This window comes from Homarus americanus, unplaced genomic scaffold (assembly GCF_018991925.1).
Source record: "Homarus americanus isolate GMGI-L3 unplaced genomic scaffold, GMGI_Hamer_2.0 scaffold33468, whole genome shotgun sequence".
In the NCBI taxonomy this organism is placed as follows: domain Eukaryota; kingdom Metazoa; phylum Arthropoda; class Malacostraca; order Decapoda; family Nephropidae; genus Homarus; species Homarus americanus.
In genome coordinates this window covers 2,807,391-2,823,300 of record NW_024714177.1, presented here as the reverse complement: position 1 = coordinate 2,823,300, position 15,910 = coordinate 2,807,391, and the positions used below count along the sequence as shown (strand labels likewise).

At 42.4% G+C, this 15,910-nt stretch overlaps 1 protein-coding gene across 2 annotated transcripts in view; it reads right to left on the bottom strand.

The window, feature by feature from the left end:
- Positions 1-3,476: 3,476 nt before the first annotated feature.
- The window catches only part of LOC121876881 (tyrosine-protein kinase SRK2-like), a 27,496-nt gene continuing 15,062 nt past the window's right edge, over positions 3,477-15,910 (bottom strand). For both annotated transcript variants that reach the window (XM_042382419.1, XM_042382430.1), the window contains 6 exons: positions 11,765-11,928; positions 8,044-8,212; positions 7,344-7,502; positions 5,164-5,342; positions 4,481-4,637; positions 3,477-3,974 (listed from right to left, as the gene is read on the bottom strand). In XM_042382419.1, coding sequence (XP_042238353.1) covers positions 3,769-3,974; positions 4,481-4,637; positions 5,164-5,342; positions 7,344-7,502; positions 8,044-8,212; positions 11,765-11,928 — 1,034 coding nt within the window. In that variant the 3' untranslated portion in view covers positions 3,477-3,768. The remainder of the gene's footprint in view (positions 3,975-4,480; positions 4,638-5,163; positions 5,343-7,343; positions 7,503-8,043; positions 8,213-11,764; positions 11,929-15,910) is intronic.

Below are 15,910 nucleotides of genomic sequence, written 5' to 3'. Positions count from 1 at the left end.
AGCACACTGTGGATGCAATGTCAAATCACTTTATCTCTGATGGCAAGATAGCTGATATACTAAAGTTATATCCACACTTTGCATCTAGTAATGGTAGTTGAAGTATTTGCCAGGTATGAACAATTTCAAATTAAAAGAATTGTTCACCAACTGTAAACCAATCAAAAGTATCGTTCACCAACTGTAAACCAATCAAAAGCATCATTCCCCAGCAGTAAACCAATCAAAAGCATCATTCCCCAGCAGTAAACCAATCAAAAGCATCGTTCCCCAGCTGTAAACCAATCAAAATCATAGTTCCCCAGCTGTAAACCAATGAAATGCATCGTTCCCCAGCTGTAAACCAATGAAAAGCATCGTTCCCAGCTGTAAACCAATCACTATGACCCACAACATGAGGCGACGGATATTGGAAGTGTCTAGGGAATTTCGGTCGACCCTGTACATTAAATATGACCGTATCAGAGAATGTATATCTGTTAGGGATAGTGAAATGCGACGCCCAACTCAATACTCTTAAAACAATTCCCTTTAAACGAACAATATTTTCAATGGCATTTACGAACATCAATTTCTCTAATTATATTTTTTTAAGTTATTTTTTATCTTGAGAAATGTACGTGTGGGTCTAATACAGGTACTAGGGACAATGATGACTGGGACCTAACAGAAATGGGGTCTATTAGGACTGGGGCCTAAAATATATGGGGTCTGTTAGTATTGGGACTAATAGAAATGGGTCTATTAGGACTGGGATCTAGCAGATATGGGGTCTATTAGGGCTAGGGCCTAACAGATATGGGGTCTATTAGGACTGGGGCCTAACAGATATGGGGTCTATTAGGACTGGGGCCTAACAGATATGGGGTCTATTAGGACTGGGGCCTAACAGATATGGGGTCTATTAGGACTGGGATCTAACAGATATGGGGTCTATTAGGACTGGAACGTATGATGACTGGATCCTATTAAAATTCTAACTCTATCGGGACTGGGGTCTAAGTCACTTGGAGCCTGTCACCTGGAGCCTAAGTCACCTGGAGCCTATCACCGGGAGCCTAGAACACCTGGAGCCTAAGTCACCTGGAGCCTAAGTCACCAGCCGTCACCTGGAGCCTAGTCACCTGGAGCCTTGGAGCCTAGAACACCTGGAGCCTAAATCACCTGGAGCCTAGAACACCTGGAGCCTAAGATACCTGGAGCCTATGCCACCTGGAGCCTAAGATACCTGGAGCCTATGCCACCTGGAGCCTATAATACCCCGATGTTGACCTTCTGGCACTGACATTTACGTCTGTTGTTTTATGGTCTTGGTAAATATTGTGTAATGAAGGTGAGTGAGTGGGCGTGTTGAGTGGGCGAATTGGAGTGGGTGTATAGCATATCGCAGTGGGCGTGTGTTGCAGTGGGAGTGTGATGGAGTGGACGTGCGCTGGGATCTTTACACCCATAGATGGCGCTGTATCGTATTGTCCTGCTTGGTGTACACTTACCCACAGTAGACAGACTTACGACATGTGAACTTCCTGACCTTCAGTTCACAGCTAGCTTTTGTGTAATTTGTCTTTAAGATAAAACAAAAACCGTGAGAACAAGATCAGGTTATGGGAACTGCCCTTCTTACACCGAATACAAATTTATCATGACCAGGATTCGTTGTCCTAAGTGTTTGTATTATTAAAATTTTCCTCGTAATGTGATAAGAAAATAAGTGATGGCGTATCTAACTGGCTAACTTATAAGCTACAAAGTTGAATTATTAAAAGGTTCGTATGATCAGTTTTCTTGTAATTGGAGATGTGAGAACGTATCTACGTGGCTCGATTATGCTGCGGCACACAAACGGTTTCTCAGAGGTTAGCAAGGTCATTTTTTCCCTCCCTGGAGATGTGACTACGTATACAACTGGTTTACGTAAGGTGTGGCTCAAAGCGGATGATTCCCAAGGGTCCGTACGTCCATTTTTCCCCAAGCTGGAGATGCGAGAACGAACGAATATACCAGATTATCAAACGCTGCTATACAAAGATGAATCCATTAAGATTTTTATGTTCACTTTGGCCTGAATGGCAACAAGAATACATTAAGCTGTTTTTTTTTACACGACACAAAGACAGCGGCTGAAGTATGGTCGGAAATAACCTGGACTCGGTCATAATTAGACACGTTGCCACATCCACAGTTTGAGAAAAAAATAACCTACTAACCTCCGAGAATCCATCTTTATAACGTGTCTTAAGATAACTAACTAGATGCAGCCTCAAACTGCCAGTTAAGGGAATACTGAAACAAACGACCTTGAAGACCCTGTTTTTGCCTTAACTTCCATTAATTAGGCCAGGTTGATATCGTCTTTCAATTAAAAACTTTAAATAATCCACCTTTGAACCAGTTAGATGCGTTCTCACACCCCCATTTAGGGTACAGCTCTGAGTAGCCTCCCCCGGGTTTATTGGGAGCCGTGTTGGTGAGGTCTATCTCCCTCCTGCTGACGTCACGCCCCCGGTGTAGGCGGACAGTGCATTCTTAGCTAACGAGTTTAGTTAATTAAAAACAGCAAAAGTATCTCACCTGAGCTTGCATATCATAATATCTGTAAGAGTCCCCCCTCATCACCTCTCCCATCACCGTCATGCTCAACGATAAATATTACAAAATTTTGTCCGATGACACATTTTTGAGGTGATCTGTCCGGCGTTGAGGGTCTATAAAGTTGATGTGCTAGCGCCCTCAGGTCCCCTTCTGCCCACGCCCCCGGCAACAACACCCACCACCGTTGCCACCAACACACAAGCCTCGGATTCCCAAAGTTCATACGTAAATTGTTCACCTTAACTAAAGCTGTGAAAATGCTGTACTACACTTAAGCTATAACAACAGAGATGGATTCTCAGGGGTTATGAGTAAACTTTTCTCCTGAATGCAAACATGAGAACACATCTACTCTTAGAACTTAAAGATACAGTAAGACAAAGAAAGATTATCAAAATTTCTTAAAGCAGTTCTTTTTCCAAACTGGTGATGTGAGAATGTATCTGACTGATTCACTTGAGCTACAATACAAAGATGGATTGTTAAAAGCTTGTAGTATGTTAAATTTTTCTTAATGGAGAAGCAACACGGCCTCTGCTAAGTGAACTTAAAGTACAACACAAAATGAATTTTCAAAAGTTCGTACTTTCAATTATTTTGTTGCAAATGTTAGCAGATTAAGTTATCTCTTCAGTTCACCTAAACTTCACCGAAACGATGATAGCATCCACAGTGGAGAAATTACACTGGTTAGATTAGCTTAAATTAGACTGGGTTGGTTAATTTAATTTGCATACGTTGGGTTAGCTTACCTTAAGCTAGGATGGGTTAGGTTGGATTACGTTAGGTTGGTTGGGTTAAGTTAGATTAAGTTAGGTTGAGTTGAGTGGGGTTAGGTTGGGAGTGGTTAGGTTGCATTGGGTAAGAAACAAGATTGGGTTAGGTTGTGTTAGGTTGGTTTATTTAATTTACATTTCTAAGGTATTTTATTTTCACTCTGTTAATAAATACACACTTTAGGATAATATGTAATTGTCAAATATATGGAAATACATCCCATCATTCTAAACCTACTGACAATGATGATTCTTCAGTAATATATATTATTTCATATTGTATACTGCAGGGAGGCTCAAAAGAACCAGCCCCTTAATACAATATCTACTTACTATCTAATCTACTTAATTATCTACCTATGTACATAAATACACTCTGACCTCTAAGAAAGAAACACAATCATTGCATGAGATCACCATAGTCGGACTCATCCAGGGTGAAGAAATCGTCAAGTTTCCAGTGCAGAGTCTCGAAGGTGGGTCGCTTGTTGGGGTCTTTCGCCCAACACTCTAGCATAATTTTGTACAGCATGAGTGGGCACTTACCGGGTTGTGGCATTCTGTACCCTGTCTCCACCTGCTGTGCTACTTCCATATTGGTCATGCCTGTGGGGGTTAAAACAGTGTATTGTAATAGGTAACCTTTGTCAAATGCAATGTCTGATAGATACACCGTGTGGGTGATAAAACGTTTCTTAAATATAATGTTTCTTAAGCAACTTATATGTTAGATGTGATGTTTATTATATGCACCAGTCAACGCAATCACAACTTACGACCAGGCATAGATAATTACTACTACCAATCCTCATCATCACTAGTCACTACTAGCACTATCATCACTCGTCACTAACATCACCAATTATGACCAATTATCAACAGTTACAAACACCAATCTTTATGCCAGTCGAACAATCTATCTCTGTCACTACTATCTAGGCATCAATAAGTTACCATCATCACGACCAGTCACCACCATCACAATTACCACAAGTCACGACCATCGGTCACAACAACACCATCAGTCACAATCACTACCAGTCATTATCATTAGTCACCACTAGCAGTCAACACTATTACAAGAGACCACCAATGCAGAAACAAGACAGTACCAGGGTAAGGTGTGGCCCCAGAGGTGACAATCTCCATCAGCAGGACGCCGAAAGACCACACGTCAGATTTGGTTGTAAATTTGTTGTAGTTGAGGGCCTCTGGTCCAGTCCACTTGATGGGGAACCTCGCCCCTTCCTGAGCCTCGTACTCGCCCTCCTGAAGGGGAACAGCTGATTACTCCATACGTACATAGTGTTGGGAGGTAGTTCAGTAGTTGTTATTGAGTATATATGAGTGTGAAAGGCGTGTGGATAGTTTACAGTAAGTGTGATGTTGGTAAAGGTTAGCGAGGAACTGTCGACACTGAAGAAAATATCAATAACAATAATCTCAGAAGAGAGAAGGCCAAGAAGGGTGGAATGAAGGCTGCACTAGAAGTGAATGTGAGTGACTGAGGAGCACGGTAGTGAATAGTTTCTGAGGAAGGACACGGCGTGAGTAAAGCGACAAGGTTAACTAAACAAATAATTGGGACTTCACTGTGGAAGGAGAGCCCTATAGTAGAACGCGTTATAATAGTAAGAATGAATGAATAACACTGAGTGAAGGGAAAGTAATGTTAACTTTAGACTGCAGCAGGCAAAGACTTGAATAATATATGCACATAAACATACTGCCACAACTTGCTTCCTCCAGCGCCCCAGGATCATAAAGTCGCCAAATAAGTAATACAACTTCTCACCTGAACAAGTCGCGAGAGGCCGAAGTCTGCGACCTTGACGCAATTATTTTCGCCGACGAGGACGTTCCTTGCCGCCAGGTCCCGATGAATGAAGTTAAGGGACTCCAAGTACTCCATCCCTGACGCCACCTGGGCACCTATGTACACCTGCTCTGTCAGGGGAAGCACCCGTCCACGGCCTGTTGGGAAAGAATAGGTGGTAAGTAGACGGTGGTGGTAGAGAGGTGTATTGGTGTGAATGATAATCCTGGTTGTGTGACAATAGCAGTTGGATGCAGAAATTACTGTTACAAACACTTTGGCCTACACCAGGTTTTCACGCACATTTTGCTTGAGTTTCAAAAATGGTAAAAACTGTATTTTCTACATATTGCATAAAACACTTTATTAAGGCCACAAATTTCAGATGATACACCCTCAATATCCCCTCTCCTTTCACAGGCATACAGGTATGTGCACCTTCAAAGGCACAGCCACATTACTGTTGCCCTGCTCCTGGTGATGAACCAAATTACAGTACAGTATTTAATGACCAAATAACGTAACTTCTTATATGTCCTTTAAATGGTTTGTGTATTTAAAAAGAGTTGAAATATAAAACACATTGAATTTATTCTAAAATAGAGACGCCTGTGGTCACACCACCAGACAGCATAACCAGTGCCGGATTTAGACCTGTGGAGGCCCATGGGCAGCCTCTTTGTGGAGGCCCCCCCCCTCATTATAACTACCCAAGAGGGTGGGGTGGCGAGTGAAGCGAGCTTAAACATATGGGAGTTCCCGGGGGGCGCTGTAAGCCCCCCTGAGCATAACGACACAAAGAAGGGAAAAATATAAATAATGGCAGAGAGGCAAGGACACCCACACGCACACACACTACTACTACTACTACTACTACCTCTACTTTGCTGTCACTCGGAATCGAGTATGATGATCATCCAGCTGATACAATGATTTGAATTATTAAGGATGTCACCTTCGTTGGTGAGCTCTGAGGTGACTCGAAAGGCCGATACGGGACCGGCAGGGTCGTCCACAGATGTTGCACGTATAAAGTGTGGAAGGGGCGGCGGCAGCCGGGCAGCGTATTTCCGGTGTTGGCGCTTCTCTGCCTCGGTATGCAGTCATGCTAAGTCGAAAGTAGTGACACCTTGTGTGGTGCTCCTCCAAGTGTTACGCTGTGTAATGATCGTCTCCCAGGTGAGGGGGTCGATATAGCACTTTTTCAGGTTTGTCTAAAGACTATCCTTATATCTTTTCAGTTGCCCTCCAGCGTTACGTTTACTATTCGTTAGGTGACTGCAAAGTAGCTGCTTTGGCATTCTACTGTCGTCCATGCGGGTAACATGGTCATTCCAAAATAGTTGTTCATGGATAATGGTAGCCTCGGTGCTCCTACAGTTGGTGTCAGCGAGAATACTGGCATTTGTTCTCTTGTCTTCCCAGCGAACTCGGCGGATGGAACGTAGACTACGTTGGTGAAAGTTTTCAAGTGCCTTGAGGTGCCTCCTGTATGTGACCCATGTCTCGCTGCCATATAGCATGTTGGGTAGTACTGTCAAGCTGGATGGATGGTAGAGGTGTGGCTGAACCAGGGGCAGGCTGAAAGAGAATCTGAGTCTTACGTACATTCACCTCAAGGCCGAAGTGTGCATGCGCATCTGCGTAGGTGTTCAGGATCTTCTGTAGGTCACGCTCAGTGTGAGCGACGAGGGTGAGGTCGTCTGCATTCTGAGTTCAGTAATGGAAACTGCCGACACCTGTGTTCCTGCCTGGAGTCGTCTTACGTTGAAAAGACCCTTCATCCGGTACTGGATGTCCACCCCGCCGGCTAAATTAGTACTGCCACGAGTAAGGAAGGCAGCCAAGAAAATGGAAAAGAGAGTTGGTGCCAGTACACATTTTGTTTTACCCCCGTTTGGATGGGGAAGAAATCAGACTGGGTGCCATTGTGCAGGTCACTGCTGTTCATGCCATCGTGGAGTTGCTTCACAATGGCGATGAATTTTGGTGAGCAGGCAAAACGGCAGAGGGCTTCCCTGTTGACCGAGTCGAAGACCTTGGTTAGGTCGATGAAAGACATGTACAGGTCAAGACGCTGTTCTCTGCACTTCACACACACACGAACAAATACCCCAGAAGCAACCTTATGACTGACGCATACTAGACAGGATGAGTACCTCTGAGGTAGTCTAGGAGGGAGCCATTACGCATGAGCTCAGTGATGATGTAGATGGGCTGCTCCTGTGTCGACACTGCGTACAGCTGCAGCAGCTTGGGGTGCCGTAAGCCCTTCAATACCTGCGCCTCCTTCAGGAAGTCCTGTTGGTTCATCTTTCCTGGTGGAGGAAACAGAATGTTACTTGAGCTATAAACTGGACACGGCGATGACAGCTAAGATTAGATGGTAAATATTTTATTTATCTAGCTGTTATCTTTACTCCTCTCACATTATTGGAGGAGCAAGAAGTACAGAAGCCCGATAGAAAGGGGAGTAGTCAAAATAACAGGATTGTAGTAGGTGGTACAGCGGTAACGCGCGAATCTCTCACTCCTGTGTCATAGTGTTAATCCCCAGCCCTGGATGGGTAGGACACCATACCAAACATCACAGGTGTTCTCCGAGTACTCCGGTTTCCTCCCGTATTAACACTGAACAATGAAGGTTATAAAAAGCTATAAAATCATATTTCATCACTTATAACTATGACTTATTTTCTTCCTAAAAGGTTCAAGGTTCAAGTTATGAGGGTTCGGTTGTGGGTTTCATACTTCACTATGCAGCATGTCTCAGCCTCTCGGAACATACGTGTGTCCCAGAGTTTACCAAATATCACAAGACATCCTACCATGGAGAGAATAAATTTAGGCACAACTGACCAGGTTTGAGGGTCTTAACAGCGACGGGCACCGTTTTGTTCCATCGACCTTCAAACACCTCACCGAACTGGCCCGACCCCAACCGTTTCGTGAGCTCTATCTGTTCTTTGGGGATCTCCCAGGCGTCCCGCGTGTTGTACGAGAGTCCCCCCGTGTCTGGCTTGTCCATCTGAAACAGGATTTTTGTCATTATGGTTTCGTACAAAATGAAGGTCGTACTTAAGTTGATTTGGAAATCCTGATGGTGTGCCCTCTGTAGTCACCAAGTACAATGTGCAATATATGTACCAAACACTGTATAATAATGCACGTACCACAAATGTACTTTTCTTCGTCCTCTATTAACTTATTATATTTGCTAATGTACCACCTGAAACAGTGTATTAAATATATTTTAATTCAATTGAAGCAATAAAATAAATAAACTTTCTTACAAGTTATGCCTCAACATACCTCACTCCGTTCTCTGTGTTAAAAGCTAGTATTTCATTTTCTATGTTTACAGATACCTCACTCAGGTAGTTTGTACTTAGTCTCTCCTTTTTACAAATTATATTTTTTATGGTGATACTGAGTAATATAATACAGAACTCAAAATATTAGTAGCTGATTATAAATTGGATCATCTTAAGGTTGGCCCCAGCTTATTTCACCAGATGATTATACACCAAAACGTTACCTGAGGCCCTGGGGGAATTATGATGTTACGTTAAACTTTATCCTCTTGGTTAGATTAAATTAATTAGATTAGATTATGTGATGTCAAGCGAAAAAGACTTTATTTATTACACCTATAACGGACTAGAAAATGTTACCTCACCACATTAAAATCAGTAATGTCACCAAACAATCCTACCTACTTTATTAACCTTTTGGCCACCCACTAGATAAACTTTTTACTTTTATCCTTGGGAGGTCGGTTACGTCTCTGCTATGCACTGTTGGCAAGTACTGGGCATGCACTGGCTCCTGAATGTATCTGAACCTGCTCCAGTGCTAGTAAAGTCTGATCTTGAAACAGTTCACACTCGGTGCCTACAGCACTCCCTGGCAGGTTTTTCCAACAGTTCACAACTCTCATTTTGAAAAAGTTTGCCCTCACAGTTTTCTGGACTTGCGGCTTCTTTAACCTTGATTATCATTTTTTTTTAAATTTTGCCATTTACAGCGGCTAGTTTATTGTACGCCCCATATTCATCCTGCGAGTGGTAACGCAAAAGGATTACAGAGTAGGGTTCACAAAGGGTCAGTTTAACTAACCCCCGTGGTCAGGATATTATGGCATTGAATGTTACACAGTATTTCAAATAAATTCTTTGTTTAGTTCTGTACATAGAGGGTAACTTATTCGCAAATGCGTGAGTACCGGCGTGTGAGGCAGGATGTCTGGCCTCACACTTTGTTATTCACATTTTTTGTGAGAAGTATTCAAGCACATTGAGTTTGGTTCCATACATGGGAACTGATATAGCTACTATGTGTCAAAAAGGTGGATACAAGCTTAATATATCGGCTACCTTACCATTAGAGATAAAGTGTTGTGCCATTTCACACACAGTGTGCTTAGACCTGTCCCTAAAATGTTCTAACTTCACACAGTCAAGGACGTAGGGTCCAAGTGTGTGGCCATACGTTTGACCACACACTTTACATTGAGTCTTGTTCACATCTGCTTGTGGGATATACTGCCAGAGATATTTATATCCTGACCTTAGTCTAGCGGTTACAACATCTTGTAATCTAGTGATCTTGTTACTTGCTCCATATACATGTTTCACTTGATACATCTCATCATGGAAAACAATAGATTGACTAGTGCCTGTTTGCACTTGTCTGTTTGCGTCAAATTCATCAAGTTCCATTTATTTATTTATTTGTTATTTTTTTTTATTTACTTTTTAACAGGGATTAGCCTACCCGGGCACAGGTCACTGACCCACATCGGGGCCTGGGGGCGAAAAGGTAATTATAATAATAATAATAATAATAATAATAATAATAATAATAATAATAATAATAATATTATTATTATTATTATTATTATTATTATTATTATTATTATTATTAACAATAATAATAATAATAATAATAATAATAATAATAATAATAATAATAATAATAATAATAATAATAATAATAAAAATAATACTAAAATAATAATGATAATAATAATAATAACAGTAATAATAATAAATAATAATAAAGAACTATTAAAAAATACAAAAATTAAAAAAAATATCAATAGTGAGAAACGATATATCTATATTGTGTTGTCACAGTAAGAGAAACAATTGAGACCCTGCAATTGTGTGTCAATGAGGCAGAAAGGCAGATCAGCAACCTGGAACTTGATCACAATTTTCGTGATGCCATATAACAGCAGGGTCTACCATTAGACAACACATTATGCTTCCAATATTTTCCTAGGCGGTAGTACCTCCCTGTTTGATAGCTGCCTACTACCTACTACCTATGCATTTTTTATTTTTTTTGACAGATCCAGATTGTATTCAACAGTGCCTTCGTTAGACGCGAGTTTGGCGAGGGCATCAACTCTGTCATGTTCTTTGAGGCCTATGTGAGAGGGGATCCACAACAGTTTGATCTTGACACCCCGGTCAACAAGGTACACATACAGTATGTGTGTCTGGCTTCAGAGACAAGCGCGTGACAACTTGAGTTGAGGGTGTCTTGAGCTGTGACCCCTTGTGGGGTAAGCGTCCGCCAGCTCCAGGTATGGACAATCGACTGAGAAGTGCCCTTTGAAATGTTTATACACCTTAGCTTTTTAACTTTTATCCTCTTCATCAAATGATCGGCTCGTTAGCCGCTTGGGCGATCGGTCACGTCTCTGTTACGCACTGTTGGCAAGTACTGTTGCATAAGCTAGGCAATTACAGGCGCTCTTAATCTCTCTGGGTAACTGAGGTGCCGAAGTGCCGGCACCAGTCTGGTGGCCCTCCTTTGGATATATTCAATCAACTGACAGTCCCTAGCATATCTCGGGGACCAGGCAGGGTGACAGTACTCCAGACGGGAAAGCACCTTTCTCTTAAAGGTCATTCAGATATCTAGACGGTCCGTCTAGATATCTGAACGACCTTCTTATAGGACCTAATAATTTAGTTGTTTGATTCATCTTCTTTTCACAATAGTCCGAGAACTTCAGCTCATTGCCAACATGAACACTCAGGTCCTTTTTGCATTCAGTCTCAATACAGTTTCTTCGTCCCCTTGGGACATACGATACTCCTCCTTACCGTTGGTACGTCCCAGGTGCAGCCTCTTACACTTCGTGACATTGAATCTTCGCAGCCATTTCTTCGACCATTCTTGAAGCTAACAGAGATCTTGCTGCAGCTCTTCACACTCTGCTTGGTTCTTAATTTCCCTAAATAACTTGGCCTCGTCCGCAGACATTTGTATGGAGGAGTGTACAGCTTCTGGCAATTCATTTATGAAGCAAATAAACAACAGCGGGCCCAATACACTGCCCTGTGGTACCCCGCTTGTCACAAATGAGGCTAAAATAAGTTAATATTTTACAGTAAAAAATATTATTATTACTATTATAAATAGTAGGATGAGGTTAGGTTAGATTAGGTTAAGGTATTTAAATAGATGAAATAAGCTAGAGGGGCTAATCTTCACCTCATCCATTTTTTCTGTTCTGGTACCAAAGTTATGGAGAAAATTTACTTCATAACCAAATATTACTCACCCTGATACATGGGTTGTTAAGTCTAGTGCAGAGACCGGCGGCGTCCTCACTATAAAAGGCGACGAGGGAGTGGAGGGAGGAGAAGGTGTCCCGCCGCCGAATGAAGTAACCTCCGTGATCCCTGGGCCGGATTCTGTAGTGAAACACCTTCTCCGCGTCACGCACTGTCAACATAGATAGACAGACACATGGATAGATACTGTAGATGGAGAGAAAGACAGATGGACATTGTGTATGTATGTATATATACATATTATTTCATGTAGATCCACAATGGAAACGTGGACAAGATAAATCTCGATAAAACCACACAGGAAAAGGGAAACACTGGAGCACTTAAGCTTTCGTCTTTATTCATATATATATATAATTATATATATATATATATATATATATATATATATATATATATATATATATATATATATATATATATATATATATATATATATATATATATATATATATATATATATATATATATATATATATATATATATATATATATATATATATATATATATATATATATATATATATATATAGAGAGAGAGAGAGAGAGAGAGAGAGAGAGAGAGAGAGAGAGAGAGAGAGAGAGAGATTAATTTTCCGTAAAATATCATACAAATTCACATTTCTTCAGAATGTACTGTACATAAACAGTGTAGCCATACAATGACAAACAATACGTCCATTCAAAAAACAAAAAACAAAAACAAGCACGCAAGCAAGCAAACAAGCACACACACACACACACACACATGTTACTTGTATATTATTTGTAATTCGAAACCCATTCCCCAAATATGCAACTGTATATTTTCAGCCTTCTGGCTGCCAAGCTCTTTCAATAAACCGTTAATTATTATTATTATTATTATTATTATTACACACACACACACACACACTTTTAAAATCTAGGGCTGCCTTTATTCACCGTGCAGATGGAGGTTTGTTCAATACTGAACCACCAATTCTCTGCAACTCTGCAAACTGTACTGTATCATTGACTCAATCCTCTATGTCAGCGAAGGACTGGTCAACAGATGCCAGGAGGACAGAATGAGAAGCAGTTCAGGTCACAGGGAAGTAAGTGAGAAAGTCAGAAACAGTTAACGCAAAGAATGACTACTTCTGACAGGGTAACAGTGGTATAGTAGTGAACGTGGGGTGTAATAATAATACTTCACGTTTGCCTCTAAGGACTGGGTATACACACCTTTAGTTTTTAATTAAGGCACACTGTAAAATCGCATAATCGTATAACATCATAAAGTACAAATAAATATTACAATACAAACTTTTTTTGCAGAAATTTGCTAGATAAACTTTGTGGCAGCAGAGGTTGTGACTTGTGAGTGCCTTACCTAACCTAACCTACCCTATCCCCTGACTTAACCATACCTCACTTAACTCCTTATTTAACCTAACCTACCCTATCCCCTGACTTAACCATACCTCACTTAACTCCTTATTTAACCTAACCTAATCTTACCTAACCTAACCTACCCTATCCCCTGACTTAACCATACCTCACTTAACTCCTTATTTAACCTAACCTACCCTATCCCCTGACTTAACCATACCTCACTTAACTCCTTATTTAACCTAACCTAATCTTACCTAACCTAACCTACCCTATCCCCTGACTTAACCATACCTCACTTAACTCCTTATTTAACCTAACCTAATCTCACCCAACCTAACCTCACCCATCCTTACCTAACCTTACTTAACCTTACTTAACCTCATATGATTTTATTAGGAGAAACCCCATCCACTCAATGGCTGCCTTCATCATAATACCTTGGTACAGTATATTATAACGGTCCGTGTTGTGATGATGGTGGTTGTGGTGGTACTGGTGATAATGGTTGTGGTGGTACTGGTGATGATGGTTGTGGTGGTACTGGTGATGATGGTTGTGGTGGTACTGGTGATGATGGTGGTTGTGGTGGTACTGGTGATGATGGTTGTGGTGGTACTGGTGATGATGCTGGTTGTGGTGGCACTGGTGATGATGGCACTGGTGTGATGGCTGTGGTGTACTGGTGATGATGTTTGTGGTGGTACTGGTGATGATGGTTGTGGTGGTACTGGTGATGATGCTGGTTGTGGTGGTACTGGTGATGATGGCTGTTGTGGTGGTACTGGTGATGATGGTTGTGGTGGTACTGGTGATGATGCTGGTTGTGGTGGCACTGGTGATAATGGTTGTGGTGGTACTGGTGATGATGGTTGTGGTGGTACGGTTGTGGTGACTGGTGATGATGGTGGCTGTGGTGGTACTGGTGATGATGCTGGTTGTGGTGGCACTGGTGATGATGGTGTGTGGCACTGGTGATAATGGTTGTGGTGGTACTGGTGATGATGGTTGTGGTGGTACTGGTGATGATGGTTGTGGTGGACTGGTGATGATGGTGGTTGTGGTGGTACTGGTGATGATGCTGGTTGTGGTGATACTGGTGATGATGCTGGTTGTGGTGGTACTGGTGATGATGGTTGTGGTGGTACTGGTGATGATGGTTGTGGTGGTGGTGATGATGCTGGTTGTGGTGGTACTGGTGATGATGTTGGTTGTGGTGGTACTGGTGATGATGGTTGTGGTGGCACTGGTGATGATGGCTGTGGTGGTACTGGTGATGATGTTGGTTGTGGTGGTACTGGTGATGATGGTTGTGGTGGCACTGGTGATGATGGTTGGTGGTACTGGTGATGATGGTTGTGGTGGTGGCGATGATGTTGGTTGTGGTGGTACTGGTGATGATGGCTTGTGGTGGCTGGTGATGATGGTTGTGGTGGTACTGGTGATGATGGCTGTGGTGATGATACTGGTGGTACTGGTGATGATGGTGGTGGTACTGGTGATGATGCTGGTTGTGGTGGCACTGGTGATGATGGTTGTGGTGGTACTGGTGATGTTGTGTGGTGGTACTGGTGATGTGGTGGTACTGGTGATGATGGTTGTGGTGGTACTGGTGATGATGGTTGTGGTGGGTTGGTGATGATGGTTGTGGTGGTACTGGTGATGATGTTGTTGGTGATACTGGTGATGATGGTTGTGGTGGCACTGGTGGTGATGGTTGTGGTGATGTTGGTTGTGGTGGTACTGGTGATGATGGCTGTGGTGGGATGATGGTTGTGGTAGTACTGGTGATGATGGTTGTGGTGGCACTGGTGATGTTGGTTGTGGTGGTACTGGTGATGATGGTTGTGGTGGTACTGGTGATGATGGTTGTGGTGGTACTGGTGATGATGGTTGTGGTAGTACTGGTGATGATGGTGGCACCTGGTGATGATGCTGGCTGGTGATGTGTGGTGGCACACTGGTGATGGCTTGTGGTGGTACTGGTGATGATGGCTGTGGTGGCTGGTGATGACTGGTTGGCTGATACTGGTGATGACTGGTTGTGGTGGTACTGGTGATGATGGTGGTTGTGGTGGTACTGGTGATGATGCTGGTTGTGGTGGTACTGGTGATGATGGTTGTGGTGGCTGGTGATGATGGTTGTGGTGGTACTGGTGATGATGGTTGTGGTGGTACTGGCGATGTTGGCTGTGGTGGTACTGGTGATGATGGTTGTGGTGGTACTGGTGATGATGTTGGTTGTGGTGATACTGGTGATGATGGTGGTTGTGGTGGTACTGGTGATGATGGTTGTGGTGGTACTGGTGATGATGTTGGTTGTGGTGGTACTGGTGATGATGTTGGTTGTGGTGGTACTGGTGATGATGTTGGTTGTGGTGGTACTGGTGATAATGGTTGTGGTGGTACTGGTGATGATGGTTGTAGTGGTACTGGTGATGATGGTTGTGGTGGTAATGGTGATGATGTTTGTGGTGGTACTGGTGATGATGGTTGTGGTGGTACTGGTGATAATGGTTATGGTGGTACTGGTGATGATGGTTGTGGTGGTACTGGTGATGATGATTGTGGTGATACTGGTGATGATTGTGGTTGTGGTGATGATTGTGGTTGTAGTCGCACTGGTGATGTAAAAAATACCAACGCCATCTCCATCAAAAAACATACATGACATAACACACACACACACACACACACAGACGCCTCTGTAAGGTGAGGTCTCCTGCGGCCTGTACTGTAAATGATTCCCCACTAATAACCATTAATCTCCACTATCAGTT